Source organism: Akebia trifoliata, chromosome 16 (assembly GCF_017979445.1).
Source record: "Akebia trifoliata isolate Shusen 1 chromosome 16, ASM1797944v1, whole genome shotgun sequence".
In the NCBI taxonomy this organism is placed as follows: Eukaryota; Viridiplantae; Streptophyta; class Magnoliopsida; order Ranunculales; family Lardizabalaceae; genus Akebia; species Akebia trifoliata.
The window spans coordinates 3,029,484-3,045,820 of record NC_141390.1 but is presented as its reverse complement, the minus strand read 5'-3'; the positions used below and the strand labels follow the sequence as shown (position 1 = coordinate 3,045,820).

Below are 16,337 nucleotides of genomic sequence, written 5' to 3'. Positions count from 1 at the left end.
CAAAAAAGCTAAGAGAGTCTTTGACTTTCAACTTATACAGAAAAGAGAAAAATAATTTAGCTTATATTTCAACAATTAAGAAAATCTCTACTCTTTACAAGTAACAATCAAGAGGTCTTGAATTCGAACCTTATCCTCAACAAAATACATGAATAAAACTAAGAATTTTTCAATATAATGACATATGGTAACCGGATTCGAGAACGACAAATCACCTTACTCCAGACTTGGCCAATCTATCTATTCATTTCAACTACAATGAAAATGATAAAGTAAAAGTAGGAAATTGTACAAGTTTGCCTATCCTCTACATTGGGAAGTCTCTTTTACATACTAATTCTTCATCTTTTCACCTCAATGACATTCGTCATGTTCTACTTATCACCCAAACTTTATTATCTGTGAGCTGATTTACTCATGATAATGATGTACTTTTTGAATTTCATCCGTACTATTTTCTCATCAAGGATCAACAGTCAGCGAGGACCTTACTACGCCGCATGAGTAACAATGGGTTGTATCAAATCAACCCTCATCACACATCTGATAATAAAGCAGTGTTTGTGGGTGAATGAACCTCAATAATGCAATGGCACAATCGACTTGGACATCATGCTTTTCATATTGTATTCTCAACAAGTTTGCACTTCCAGTACTTTCGAATAAAGATAGTGGCGTTTCTGAAGCCTATTAGATGGGGAAATCGCATAAACTTCTTTTTCTTTGGTCATCAACATGAAGCACAATTCCATTAGATCTCATTTATTTGTATGTATGGGGACTGACCCCAATTATTTATTTTGATGGACATCGCTATTACCTTCATTTTTTGGATGATTTTACAAGATTTACATGGATATTCTCCCTTTTTCAAAAGTCTGATGTTATGGATATGTTTAAGAAGTTTAAAGTTTTAGTTGAGAATATATTTGATAAACAAATCAAGTCAATGTAAATTGATTGGGGAGGTGAATTTCGCTCTTTATCTCGATATTTCGCTACATGTGGCATTGCACATCGCGTTTCTTGTCCACATACCTATGAACAAAATGGATCTGCAGAAAGAAAGCATAAACATATTGTTGAAACCGGACTCTCCTTAATGGCCCATAGTTCAGTCCCTATGAAATTCTGGAATCATGCTTTTGAAGCTGTCTCTTCTTAATAAATCAACTTCCCACGACTCTTGCTAATGGAACACCATATGAGAAACTGTTTGGTTCTCCACCTGACTACTCTATTCTATGAGTGTTTGGATGTGCCTGTTATCCATATATCCGACCCTTCAATGATCATAAACTTCAACTTCGGTCCACAAAATTTATATTTCTCGGATATTGTATGATGCATCATGGGTGTAAGTGTTTCAATCCTATCACACAAAAGATAAGCATTAATCATCATGTCATTTTTTATGAACTCAACTTCACTTTCAGCAATACCCACCAACATTTAAGTCAACCCTTTAAACCCACTTCTGACCATCATTTTACCACATCTATACTCCCAATCCCCGCTCCATCTACCATCTTACAAAGCACAACAATTGCCTCTCACAAACCACCTTCCAATTTGACCCATTTAACACCACCTATTCCAATATCCAATCCTCCTCGTACTATTTCCATAAACACAACACAACGTGAAAAAACCCATATTCGATGGTCCAAGGCTGTTGAATTTCATAAAATTTGATGGATCAAGGGGTAGAATTGGCATCGAATTTTTTATTATCAAATTTCTTTTTTCGATGGGTCGAAACCATCAAGTTAATGGAGGGTGGGAGAAATTCGACAGCTCTAAGCAGTCGAACTTGGGGAACATCAAGAATTTTGACTGCCCTAGATCGTCGAAATTCGATTTCTAAAATTTGTGGCCTTGGCCCGTCAAATTTTCTTGTCAAATTTTCTAATTTTCACATAGTGCAACCCAATCTCAACCTAGTACTTACCTTAACCAATCAAACATGACACTTTGTTCTTCCCACTTACTCACATCCAATCCCTTGAGGACAATCCTAGACAATCTACCTCCCCCTAAATTTATAATATACCAACTAAATCTAATTCACTTCCCATCCAATCCTTTGGTAACTGTCCTGCTCCACCCATCAACTCTAACACTCACTACAAGAAAGTCGTGGATAAGGAACGAGGGTAAGAAACGGATTTAAACCGTTTCTAAATGAAAATGGATTTGAGCCGTTTCTCTATGTAAAACCGTTTTAAAAGGCGTGATTTGCATCAGTGAACCTATCGAGTTTTGCCTTAAATATGAAATTAGAGAACAGAGGCTCACATTCGCATATGGCTTGCATTAGAGAACGATCATGGAACAAAACTTAAGTCTCGTTTCTGATCTCTGATCTTCGCAACAACGTCCTCACAAAACCCTAAAGGTCGATTCTCCAATCTTCACAAAACCTCTATTTCGATTATAAAACATAAATCTCTGTTCTGATTTATCTCTTAAACCTAAATCTCCCATCTTAAAAGGTTATTCCACCTTCATCTCAATTTCTCTCTTCGTAATCTCGATTTCTCCCATTCTTCATCTTGAGTTTGATTTCACATCAGTTGACAAAGTTTTAGCAGTCGAAGCCAGAAAGAAGTTCGAAGAAGGTAAACTTGTAAGACCCTAAACAAAACCCCCTTTTTTTTAATCAATCCATTATAAACCCTTGCTCTTCATCTTCTAACTAGAAATTGTTATTTTTCCAACATTAGCATGTATTTCAGTTTCATTCTTTGTTTAATAATCTAGATTTGAATAAAAATCTGCTTCCTCAGACCTTGTCGTGTTTAATAATCTCGATTTCTCCTGAAATCCTCGAATTTTCTTGACATTTTATAGTTAAGGATTTGATTTTATTGTGTTTTTATGGTTAAAATATATGGCTCTGTACATGCTGGTTTTTTGTGGAATTTTTTGCTTAATATCTTGATTTCTTTTTTATACTAGCCAATTTCAGTTTAATTTTTACTGCTATAACCAATTTTAGATGAGTTAAATTTTATGCTGCAGCTGAGTTGCTTTCCACCATAATCTTGTTGAGTCTCCTCTGCTAACCCCGACTAGAAATCCCTTACGTATTTATCCACCGTTCTGCCTGAGTTATTTTCCACAATTGTGTAATATTTAGCTTGAGTACCATCTCTACCCTCTTTAACCTTACCAAGGGCATTGCTGCCCATAGGATGATCTATTGGATCCAATTTTCAAATAACCTTGCTCATAGTATACTATAAGACTATCAGATAACAACATAAAGGGACCCCATTCAGCATAAAAAGGGTAACATTAATGCATTGGGGTTGCACAAAATATTCATGTGGAATGGGATTTCTTAGGTTATGTTCTTGGAGGAGGAATTAGAATTGAGAAAGGATGTTAAAGATGGGTAGAAGCTTTCGTTTCCAAAGCCTTGTCTATTCTTGTGAATGGTTCCCCTGAAGGGTTCTTAGCAAGCTTGATAAAGCATCTCTCCACATTGATCCCCTTGCCCCTACAAAATTAGGATGCAAAATTGGAGTACAGCCCCCATCCTAGGCTTGGTTAAAACATTGCTCTTTTATTTTGTATTGATCCTAGAAGAATTCTATATGAGATATCAACAATCAAGAATTGTGAGAGAAGAATGGACATTTAGAAACTTAAATCTGTGTGGCATCACCATAACTGAAACTACCAGAACCAAATTAATCATACTTATTATGTCTCTTATTGAGTTGTTAAGGTTAATTGTAGATGAGTCAGTCTGCATCATATGGAAAATTTTATGCTCCCAAAAAAGCAGTTGCAACAGAGTTCTTCATTAATATGGTTGTGGAAATTTAGAAAAACATTGTTGGTTTTAGAGCCATGAAATATATGAAAGAGGGGTGAATGTATTGGACTGATTAGTACTATAAGGAAAGGATTATCGCTAAAAATAGTGAGGAGGATAAAATATATATAATAAAAAAGAAACAAATAAAGAGCTAAAAATTATCCTGTAGTAGGACGACGATTACTATCAAGCTCACACAATATGTTGTGATTCTATGAACAGGATTCAAGAGAAGACAATGGAGATGCTGGTTTCAAGCAACATTAACCATCATCAACACATATGTTGTGTTTCCATCATCTTTCCCCCCTTAAAAGTAGAACAATAGTTGTAGTTTTCATTTTCAAAAAAATAAAATATAAATAAATAGTGTATTTTCCACATTATTCATTGCAACCACCATTCTTCTTATCCTTTTCTCTGATTACTTGCTTAGGTATAAGGAGTATTGGCCTTGAGATTACAGTTCTTGGTTTCTCTAATAGGTAAGGCATTATCCTTGCTATTAGTTTTGCGAGTGGCCGAGTCAGATTTTACCCAAGTCTGTTCTTGCTATATATTTTAGTTTCTTTTTTTTATTTGTAGCTGAACAATAACCAGAACTAGAAACACTTGAAGAGTTGTCTGTTCTTGCTTTAGAAACATTTGAGTAGGTTTCTTTTGCCATCTTTATTTTTCAAATGTTTCATCTTAGAATTAAATCAGGATTCTTCCCATTCTTCTTGATGTCTAAGGCCTGAATTGGAAAAGCTCACTCTTGTCTACCTGCATATGTACAAGGATATTTATGCCATGCTTTTATCTGCTATTACATCTATGATATATTGTACAAATGCACATACCATGCTTAGACAACTCTTTAGCTTTATTTGGTTTTTCTTATTGATCAAATTTTCTTTTCATTGTCGTTCATATGATGGGGAGGACCAGCAGATACTTTGAGGAACTAGATGTTTTATATTCTTTTTTAAGGTACTAGAGCTCGTGATTGAGGACTGCTACTTCGTGCAAATCCAAATGCAAGTCATTTACCACCAACTAGAAATCTAAGGTCGGTGGTGGGAGGAAGAAGAAATTCTTTTGGAGTTCAAACCTTGCAATAGGCTAATGGAGTCATGTTATGGTGAGGTTAGAGAGTTTTTTTAATTGACTCCTAGTTTATTAGTTATTGATTTACAGCCTAAGAGCCAAGTCCTCATCAATTTCTGTATCCATGCTAGTTCTCCATAGCAGTATCCAATTTATGCATACTTCCACAAACTGTTCAATGTTTTGCCATAATGATATTACCATTTTCACCAGAAATTGATGCATCGTAATAGCTGTCACCTAAACTATTAAGTTCTGGTAGGGAGGCTACGTTTGTCCAAGCTTTCAGCAAAAGTATTGTGTAGTTGAAGAAGACATGTTAGGGTGGCTATTTGTGCTAAACTTTTAGAAGGTTCTTGGTCATGAGATTAAATGGTCTAAATGCAGCTTGCCTGCTTGCTTGTAGCTGGTATTAAGGTGGGTGAACCCAGCCATATAATCGGGACTGCCATATGTTAAACTTTGTGCTAAGAAGGTAGTCATTATGGCAGCAAGCAAGGATGCTCCCATATTTGTTATGGGTGTCAATGAGAAGGAATACAAACGCAACATGGACATTGTCTTGCTACCCTTGCCAAGGTTGTTTCTGTGCTCTCTTCTGTTTTAATTCTCTATATATATATTTCTAAATGTTTTTTCTTAATAAATTCAATTGGATAGCGTATATTATGGATGTTTACCATTAATGCTTACCATTGATTGTTGATTACAAAGATTCTTCATATTATGGGAGGATGTTCTTAACACACATTCATGTCATCCCATGAGCAGTCACTAAGCTGATGATGACTATTATATCTATTGCATAAATGAAGCCTATTCAAACCTCTTCAGCAATTAACACAAAAAAATTTGAAACTTTAGCATCAATGAACCTTAGACCTCCACCTAGTGATCGGCACAAATCATTCGATGAAGATGATTTTTCAAACAAGCATGTTGTTGTCAAGAAAGTTAATGCAGTACCCATTAACGCTACAGCATATTCAGTTGCTGACCTGCAGATGGCTACAGACAGCTTCAACATAGAAAACCTCATTGGGAGGGGTCTATCGGACGTGTTTATGGGGCTCAATTTGATGATGGAAAGGTATACATTTCTCTTACATGCATCAGGTCCTGTTTGGTTTAGTTTAAATTGTGTGAATCTTCTCCTTCGTAGGACTATACTTTCATGTCATTATAACAATTATTAATGAAAAGTAAAGAAAGAAGATTGCACTATTTTTTTCCCTAGTGTTTGTTGTGGAAAAGTGGAGTCTTTTTTTTTTAAAGAGTGTTCTTTTGGCATTCCTAAAAGAATGTGTTCAGTTGATTTATTTGTTTGAACATTGTTATTTTTATCCTTACAAAGTAATAGTTCTGATTTTGCTAATGATACTCATCAATTGCTTGGTACTTACAAAAGGGAATCTATTCAGGTATTTACATGAAGTTTGCTCACCATCTGTTGTTCACAAGAATTTCAAATTAGCCAACATTTTGCCGGACATGGAGCTCAATCCTCACCTTTCAGATTGTGGGTTGGCAAGCTTTGTTCCAAATGCAAAACATCAGGTAAAAACTCATACTTCCAAGGTTTCATTTCTAGTGCATTACCAAAATATATCCTTATGTATAACCAAAAAATGAAATATGTTGGAAGTACGTTACTGGTTGGTTAGGTGTTACTCATTATACCCTCTTTTGTCAATCTTTACTGCACCCAATTTTTTTTTCTAATATATTTTTCATGCAAGTTGTTACTGTAGTCACTATGTTAAACTTTTCATATTCCAATATTCAAGGAATAAACGTCAGGATGTTAGGGCAGGAAGATATAATCCACCCTACTTACGTAGTACATTTGATGTATGTGCATGGAGTCTTCTTGTAACTCAACTGTCCTATTCCACTATAACCTTATTTATTACATTTTTTCCTGTCATATATTTGTTTGTAGAGCAATTCACCCAACCTTTCCTACTTTGCGCAAACTGTCTAATCCCAAGTTTCCTGGACCCTTCATATCCCTTTGTATATCTATGTTGTGGGTATGGGTATGGGAGCCTTGTTGCTTGAGGCTCAGCTGAACCCAAAGATTCGACATTGAATAATATTAAAGTAAAAAAGTTGTATTGAAAAATAAAAGAAAATAGCAAAAAGAATTTCCTTATAATAATATTAAAAATAACAAACAGATATGTGGGTGAAGCAAGTCTGACACTTGTGTGTATGGATGATTTCAGGTTTTCAAGTTTGAATCAATGTGTGTATGGATGATTCTAGGTTTTCAAGTTTTCGGAAATCATTTGATAGGTAAAGCTATATATTAAACAAGAGATGATTTCACTACAAATTTTTGGAGATTAAATGATATTCTGATATCATTCTTTCTTACTTCCTAATTATTATGGGGATTTGCACCTGACAGTTCAAGGCCGAGATTGGAGCAGTTTTTGGTTCAATGGGCGACGCGTCAGCTCCATGACATTGATGCTTTGGCTAAGATGGTCGATCCAATACTCAAAGGGCTCTACCCTGTTAAATCCCTCTCACGGTTTACTGACGTGGTAGCCCTGCTATTGAACTCCCAAAACAGAGCTTTACGAGTGCTTGGAACTTGTAATGTATATATGGTAATGTAGGGAAGAAGTAATGGGTAGGTTTCTTGTTTTTGGGGGGGGGGGGGGGGGTTGATTCCATTTATGACTTATTGTTACTCTTTTTGTGTATAAATGATTGTGATAGAGAACCTCGATGTTCTTTATTTGGGCCTATTTTGACCATAGGTAATACGTGCATATAAAAAAAAAATTAAAAAATAATTTTTTTTTAAGTTTAGATGTCGGTTTATGACCACTTTAGACATCGGTTTGTAACCGATGCCTAAAGTCTACTTAGGACATCAGTCTTATAAACATCGGATTTTAAACCGATGTCTTAAGATATATATTTTTGTAGTTATGTAAATGCAGATTTGGAACGGTTTTAAGCCGTTCCAAAATCTGAGTTTTGGAACGATTTTTAACTGTTCAAAATCCTGAGATCTAGAACGGCTTCCAGCCGTTTTAATCCATTAATGACACCTCGATTAGAGACGATCGGTCAACCGTTTCATACTGGCTTATGAACGGTTATAAACTGTTCCTAATTGCCATATTTGTTGTTGTGACTTATTTGATGATCACTTGGTCCAAAGTTGGAACCCATAAACCAAAAAGTTACTTAGGCACAAAGCACCCAATGCATATCGCTTTTTTTTCACCATTGGGGTAGTTTTGATGCTTGTGAAAAGCATCTAAACTACCCCAATGGCGTTCAACTATTACTATCCAATTTAACACTCTTATTTGGAATGCACTTGGATCCTTACCCCACTAGCCCCAAGTAGAAAGATTGTGGGATGCAAATGGATATTGAAAATAAAGAGAAATACCGATAAAGTCCACTTTGGCTAAGGGGTATAATCAACAAAAATGGGTTGAGTATACAGATACATTTAGCCCAGTTGTCAAACCCACTACTATTCAAATTGTGATTTCCCTTGTTGTTGCTAATGGTTGGATGATTCATCAACTAGATATCCAAAATGCCTTCTTATATGGCTATCTTGATGAAGTAATCTATATGGCTCAACCTCTAGGTTTCAATGATCAGCGCTACCCACATCATGTATATCGATTGCAAAACTCTCTTTATGACTTAAAACAAGCTTGTTAAAACAAGTCCCACGAGCTTGGTTTCATAGACTTAGTTATTTCTTGGTTCATCTAGGGTTTGCCGGCTCAAACCAACATATGAACATCGGTGTTTGATCAAGCGAATCTTGTGATATATTAAAAATACTGCTTCTCATGGCCTTCAAATTTACAAATCTTCGTAATGGTGAGACACCGAAAGTGGCTTGGAAGAATTTGGAGTGGAACAAATGGAGTATGCCAAGACATTCATTGATAACATGGCATGTAATATATAGTAGACTTTCGATGGTGGATAATCTTAACAAGAGAGGTCTCTTATTTGTATCACGGTGTTCCTTGTCTTTTAAAGCCATGGAAATGTGTGACCACATCTTCTTTGAATGTGGGCTAAGTCAATGGCTATGGAAAACAATTCTCTTAAAGTTTGGGATTCATCGACGAGTAGGGGTTGTAGACACCCCAATTTAATCGAACAAGTCCGAGAGCTTATTCGAATCCATGCATTGAGGATCAAATCAAGAGAATTTCGATAAAAAAAAATGGGACCTACTTGGACCAATCAAAGATGATCAATTTTGATCATTAAAAATTAGATTTTTTGTTTGGCCATATGGCCTGTACGGCCAAACATAACTTTGCCTGGCCATACAGATCATATGGTCAAGGCATTTTTTGTGCTGCTTTACCTTTGTGATGTGTATGCTTAAAATTGCATTGGCCTTACCTCAAGTAAAGCTAGGCATAATTCCTTATGGCCGTACCTGGGATACATCCAATTCAGTTAGACAGTTAAAGAACCCATGTGCGTACGAGATTCTCCACAGGAAGTGACTCTTTAAACCCTTCTCTAATGACTTATTTTCCATGAAAACCCTTACTAATTCCCTTTCTATCTATGCTTTAAAATTTTAAATCTCCTCCATCAAGGGCCTTTTGGTAATCTTCTTATTCTTTAAACTTAACCAAAGGTCTTGCTTGGTTCCCACTCAAGAATAATTATCTCCTCTAACCTTGGTTTGTTGAGACAAATTCGAGTTAAAACATCTTTTTATCCTTTTAATCTTTTTCAAAGATCAATAGGATTCCATTGCATTTAAGGTAAATTGGTCACTTTTCAAATCTTATGACTATCTTTTCCAATCTCAAGAAGTCTTTTGAAGTTGTGCCTAATGACCTTTGTATCCCTAATTTGTTAGAAAACTAGCCAAAGGAAGTGACCAAAGAGGACAAAAAGTTTCTACCTCATTACATATCATTTGGCATAGATCTTTCATAATTGACCCGAATCATAAGGTCCATGACCATTCTACTCCCACTAAGAATTCTTTAGAACTATGGGTGCAAAGAATATCCTATCTCTTAATCACTAAGATTGGTGTGACTTTACAAGACGTTAAAGACCATCAAGGTCAATGTTAGAATGTTGAATTGATACCTTTCATAAAGGATAATCAAGGTTTTAGGATAAGTTTACCCCCCAAGGATTTCCCAAAAATCCAAGGCAAATAGAAATAACTCATTTTGGTGATTCAAAATTCTACTCAAATCTCTCCCAAACCTCTTTAGCCTTCCTATTCTCTTAAACCATTCTCATAATCTATAAATAAAATACTCAAAAAGAAGAAGACCAAGGTGAGATTAAACCCTTCACTTCCCATCTAATCTCCCTACTTTTACTCTCTTATTCTTTTTTTACTTTCAAGCATTTTTCTTTATTAAATCTAGAGGTTTGGGGTAGATAGTAGAGGTAATCTCCCCCATTAACTCCTCAATAAGCTCATTGAGAGTATTATACTATGATGCTTTACTTTTATTTACTTTCATGCAATTTAAATTTCAAGTATAATTGTTTTACATTCCATTTTATTTTTTTGTTAATTTAATTTTCTAGACTAGATGTGTATTTTCTTCTCTTTTTTTATTGTAATAAAGTTGGAGAGTAAACCCTCTTAGGAGGTAATCTTCTCTTGATGAGTTTTTCACATGCATACACTTTTCACAAACTCATTTCTAAGATGTTACATGCAAGAGTGTAGGTCCTGTAGATACGTGATTTCATCATTACGACGACCACATCTACGATGATTTGGAGTCGCCACCATTCATATTGTAAGTGGGTGTGAATGGTCACCCGATGTACATTTTTTGAAAAAGTGACATTTTGGCGTTTAGTGACTCTCGATAGATAAGGTATGGATCAAATCTTTGAGATACGGTGTAAGCGGCTCGATTGGAGAAAAGGGAAGGTGTTAGACACCCTTTTCTCCCCACTAAATAGTGGTAACCTCAACTCAACTCGGTCATTTTAATCGAAATATAAGAATAAAAAAAAAAGTGTCACGTGTTGATAATGTGTACCATAAGTAGGGATTTATTTTTGGCTTGATTATAGGATCATCCCATTAAAGGGGATGACCCTTATAAACCTTTGCCTTGAGAAGAGATGAGGGGATAATAGAAGAGGGAGGATGAGAGGGTAGAGAGAGAGAGAGGGGGGGATTGCCTTGAACCCACCTTGAAGCTTCAATCTTTCTTTTTTTCTTCTTCTTTGATGTCTTCTAAGGTCCTTAGTAGTTTAGGAAAATGTTATTTTTTTTTTGTAGTTGAAGGAGTAGAAAAGAGATGAGAGAAGTGAGTGGAGTATAGTAATTTTTTTATGAGACTTGGGGGAGAGAATTGAGAGTATTTTTGTGGTGAGAATTGGGAATAATGGTTGGTAGTAAGAGTTGGGAGAATTTTTGTAGTGAAAAGTTGGGGCCTTTTTTGGGAAGAGGAGGAGGGTATTTATAGATGTTGAGGGGTTAGTTTAGGGATATAATGGGGTGAAATGAAGAAAAATGATAGAATGGTTATAAATTTGATAAAGAAGTGGGTGTAATTTAGAAGAGATTGGAGGGTATTTAGGGAAGGATGGTTAAATGGGTGAGTTTTGACCCAAATGGTTTAGATCCTACCCAACCCATTTGGGTGAGTGTTTGGTGAGGTGAGTTTAAGATGGTGGTTGAGATTAAATGGTATTTGGTTTAAGAGAATGAAGGATTTAAAGAGGTGGTTGATGATATTTTGGGAGGGTGAGGGAGATGATGCCATGTGTCAAAGTGGTTGGAAATGAAGGGTTGAGATAAGTTGATGGGAGAGGTTGAGTGTTTGACTTGAGAGGATGGTGTAGGTTTAGGTTGTAGATGTGGGTTTTGTAGGGAATGATGATGATTGATTAGGGGAGGTATAGGTTAGGGGTGTGGGTTGATGTGTTTGATTTGAGAGAAAAGGTGATGGGTTGATGTGTGGGTAGATGAGGTTTAAAGAGAATTAATGGGGTAGGTGGTTGGATGAGGGAGGTGAGATGGGGTGATGACATGTGTCATATTTGATTATCAAGATGGTAATTGGTTGATGTGGGTAGTGGTTTGTGGGTTAGGATTATGGTTTGGATAATGAATTGGGTATGGATAGTGGTTTGTGGGCTTTTAGTGTATTGGCCTTGGTTTTAGGAGGGTTGTGGGTTATTTTGGCTTGGATGGGATTTGTTTTGGGTTGGGTTTTCGATGGTAGGTTCATTTTAGGATTTAGGTGATATGGGATCGATTTTAGGTTGAGGGTAAGGTGAGAAATTAATTTGGGAAAGAGTTGAGGGCTTTGTGGGCTTTGAATGGGCTTAAGGTGTTTGCGGATTCGGAGGTGGAGCGGTGGAAGGTAGATGAAGGGTAGGTATCCCAAGTCTCACATTTTTAATTTTTTAATTTTTTTAGATTTTTACAATCATTAGTTTGATAAAAAATGTCACGTGTTGGCGAATCGGGCCTTTTAGGCCCGTTGGGGAATTTTATCGAAAATTTGGCGTTTTTGGTTTTGGAAGCGGAACGGTGAATATTGGGAAAACGTAAGGTAGGCCGACTCATTTTGGTGGACCCCCTAGACCCTTAGGGAGTCTTGAGGGCCTTGATTCGATCAAAATGTCACTTTTTAATGACTTAGGCCCTTGAGGCCCGTTGGCAATTCTTATTGAAAAATCTGTGTTTTTGGACCCTTTCGAGTATGGGCCCGTTCAAATTGGGGTGTCTATAGGTCCCTATGGGCTTTTATTCAATTTTTAGAGCTAACAAAAAATAGTTCAAGAATGGATAAAAATTTCATGCTTAAGGTTTGATTCCAATATGATTTTGTTAAATCCATAAACATCACTTAGGGACCAAACTAACAAATAAAATCTTTCAAGGGAACACATAAACTTGTTTTGAAGCTTTGGGACCCCAAATGATGAAATCCATATGGATTTCCATCAAAGTCTCAAGCTTATAAAAAATCCAACAAACGCCTAGTTCTAATAATGCTTTGTTCATTATCTTAATTTGCTCATTTTTCAAAACAAAATTATAATCAATTTTTCCTAACTTTCTCTATCTTCAAAAATCCAAAAAATCAATTTTAAAAGCTTCATTTATGGTCATATTGGTAATCATTTTAGGATGAGAGGGACAAGGACTCCCTCAACCGGACTCCCTTACTTAGAACTCTAGGTAGACCTTTACCTATCCATTTGGATATAAGAGTCACTACAAGCCAATGAAATGAATTTCAATTTTTTTATTATTATTTTATGGTGTCCATTCGTATCTTAATTCACTATGTGAAAATACCCAAATATCGACGGCCAAAAACCATCGAATTATGGATAATTCGACAGTCTCAACCATCGAATTGGGGCTTGTCGAAAAAATATTCGGCGGCTGAAAACCATAGAATTTTTTAAATTCGACGGTTTTAGGCCATCGAATATATATATATATATATATATATATATATATATGGAAATGTTCAGCACCCTAAGTTTTACCACACTTTAACAAACGTTTTTTGTCCTACATGGGTTAGAAGTTTTGGAATGGGCTGATTTTTGGTGAGGATGATCTCTATGATTAGAAGATCATCCTCCCTAAAAATCAGCCCATTCCGAAATGTTTAGCCCATGTTTACATGTTGAAAAATCGTGGATCGTCCAATTTTTGTAAACCATTTTTGATGGGGTTAGAAGTTTTGGAATGAGCTGATTTTTGGTGAGGATGATCTCCTCACCATAGAGATCATCCTCACCAAAAATCAGCCCATTCCAAAACTTCTAACCCATGTAAGACAAAACACGTTTGTTAAAGTGTGTGGTAAAGCTTAGGGTGCTGAACGGGACCCATATATATATATATATATAGGGGGCGGTTCAAGGGCCATATGAGAAAACATATGAAAAAACTTTCGTTTTTCAAAATAAGAGTTAGAGGTTTTGGATTGAGCTGATTTTTTGCAAGGATGGTCACTATGATGAAAAGATCATCCTCACAAAAAATCAGCTCAATCAGAAACTTATAAATCCATCAAAAGTGATTTACAAATTAGTGATAAAAATTGATCAAAAATCGACGGTCCACATTCTAAATCACTTTTAATGGGGTTAGAAGTTTCAGATTGGACTGATTTTTTTTTTTTTGGATGATCTTCCCATCATAGAGATCATCCTCACAAAAAATCAGCTCAATCCAAAATTTCTAACCCATATTTTAAAATTTTATTAAAAACGAAAGTTTTTACATATGTTTTCTCATATGACCCTTGAACCTGACCCATATATATATATATATATATATATATATATATATATATATATATATATATAGGGTCCCGTTCGGCACCCTAAGTTTTACCACACACTTTAACAAATGCGTTTTGTCTTACATGGGTTAGAAGTTTCCGAATGGGCTGATTTTTGGTGAAGATGATCTCTATGGTGAGGAGATCATCCTCACCAAAAATCAGCTCATTCCAAAATTTCTAACCCCATCAAAAATGATTTACAAAAAATGGATGGTCCACAATTTTTCAACTAGTAAACATGGGGCTAAACATTTCGGAATGGGCTGATTTTTGGGGAGGATGATCTTCTAATCATAGAGATCATCCTCACCAAAAATCAGCCCATTCCAAAACTTCTAACCCATGTAGGACAAAAAACGTTTGTTAAAGTGTGTGGTAAAACTTAGGGTGCTGAACATTTCCCATATATATATATATGGGGACGGTTCGAGGGACGTGCTGAAAACCAGCTGAGAAACAGAGGATTGGGAGTCGTTGGATATAAAAGAAACAATGGTCTGGATTGCATGACACATCAAATCGTTTCTTTTAAAACAAAGGTGATAAATTTCAAATACCTCCTTCATTTTTGTTTTAATTGTTTTTTATTTATTTATTATTATTTAAAACCCTCTTATCTCTCTCACTGTCTCACTGTCTAACACAAATTCTGAACTCCACCTTGACAGAAGAAGAAACTCATTGGACACCTATTACTATTTAAAACCCTCTTATCCACCAGGCTCACGTTAGCAGAGCCCGGTTTCAAACCCAAGCACTAGATCATGCTATTGACAACAAGAACCAATCTTTGATCCATCTCAGTCAACATCGTATTCCGACATCTCATGCAAAACTACCGAGTGCTATCAACTCAGATCGGCCATGAGCACCATTCCTAAGTGTTCTAAATCCACCTCTACTTGAATTTACGGTATCTAATATGGCGATCGATCATACTCTTTAGGATACTTTGCACAAGAAACACTAACCCTATCTCCATTGGATGTGTTCCTGAAATTCCAATTTGGTTGCAGGCAACAAAACAGAGGGCTCTTTGGGTTGGCTGCCGAGTTGCTTGGCCTCGACCATGACAAATTGTTGGTTGTGTCTCAGACAACTAAAAAATATGGAGGGATTTTCTCATATGGTCTTCCAACCGCGTCAAGCTCAACAGGATACCTTCCTTTTGGAGATAGGGGGTGTGTCCTCTAAGGTGAAATTTACTCCACTTTTGACAGATTCTCGAGGCCCCTCATTCTATTTTCTTGACTTGATGGATATAGGAGCTAGCAGGAAATCTTCCTGAGATACCATTATTGCTGGAATCTAAGAAAAAGAGGTTTTTTAGAGAACCCATGTTGGGAAACTCACATGATAGCTTGTTCTCTTGAAGTTCAAGCCTTTTTAAGCTCATCAACCCATTGAAGCTCTCTGGGATTGGACCTTGAAGACGATTGTTGGCTAGATAGAGCTCTTCAAGACTAGACAGAGACCCAATCAAAGTGGGTATCTTTCCAGAGAACAATTTCAATAAAAAAAAGGGTTTTAAATAGAAAAAAACAATTAAAACAAAATAAAAGGAGGTATTTGAAATTTATTACCTTTGTTTTAAAAGAAACGATTTGACGTGTCATGCAATCCAGACCATTGTTTCTTTTATATCTAACGACTCCCAATCCTCTGTTTCTCAGCTGGTTTTCAGCACGTCCCTCGAACCGTCCCCTATATATATATATATATATATATATATATATATATATATATATATATATCGACGGTTATAGGCTGTCGAATAACATATTTTCGACGGTTTAAGGCCGTCGAATATGGGATTCTACCATATTTTCGACGGAATAAGACCATCAAATTACTTTGAAGACCAATTATAACTTTTATTTCGTGCCCAAATGCTTTTTTTCAACCTATACCTGCGAAAAAAAATCACACATTTATATCTATATCCTATCCACATCGACATTCACATCCCATCCCATCCACTCTCATCCCCATCCATTCATATCCCATCTATACCAATTTGCATTCAATTCATAATAAGATTAATTTTTTTTTTAAAACTTATATAAGTCAAAATTTTAATCTCACATGTTGGA

At 35.9% G+C, this 16,337-nt stretch overlaps 1 protein-coding gene across 46 annotated transcripts; it reads left to right on the top strand.

The window, feature by feature from the left end:
• The first annotated feature begins 1,348 nt into the window (after nucleotides 1-1,348).
• Nucleotides 1,349-7,606, top strand: LOC147382276 (protein STRUBBELIG-RECEPTOR FAMILY 7-like). Of its 46 annotated transcripts, none has more exons than XM_086428582.1 (9): nucleotides 2,115-2,621; nucleotides 4,052-4,145; nucleotides 4,266-4,314; nucleotides 4,763-4,880; nucleotides 5,325-5,497; nucleotides 5,783-6,008; nucleotides 6,340-6,475; nucleotides 7,147-7,216; nucleotides 7,332-7,600. In XM_086428582.1, exons 5-9 carry the CDS (start codon nucleotides 5,419-5,421, stop codon nucleotides 7,472-7,474), a joined length of 654 nt encoding a protein of 217 aa, XP_086284708.1. In that variant the 5' UTR covers nucleotides 2,115-2,621; nucleotides 4,052-4,145; nucleotides 4,266-4,314; nucleotides 4,763-4,880; nucleotides 5,325-5,418; the 3' UTR covers nucleotides 7,475-7,600. The 46 variants fall into 46 exon arrangements, with proteins under 46 accessions (XP_086284724.1, XP_086284708.1, XP_086284702.1 ...); XM_086428576.1 differs by having other exon boundaries at nucleotides 4,763-4,957; XM_086428580.1 differs by having other exon boundaries at nucleotides 2,116-2,398; nucleotides 2,496-2,621; nucleotides 4,763-5,497.
• The last annotated feature ends 8,731 nt before the right edge of the window (nucleotides 7,607-16,337 follow it).

Bases quoted from the DNA above. Each gene is read 5' to 3' on its own strand.
- LOC147382276 (XM_086428593.1), top strand. From the start codon at position 5,419: ATGCTCCCATATTTGTTATGGGTGTCAATGAGAAGGAATACAAACGCA. The intron at 6,476-7,146 runs GTAAAAACTCAT...GGATGATTTCAG, and splicing joins TTCCAAATGCAAAACATCAG to GTTTTCAAGTTTGAATCAAT. The intron at 7,217-7,331 runs GTAAAGCTATAT...TGCACCTGACAG, and splicing joins TTTCGGAAATCATTTGATAG to TTCAAGGCCGAGATTGGAGC.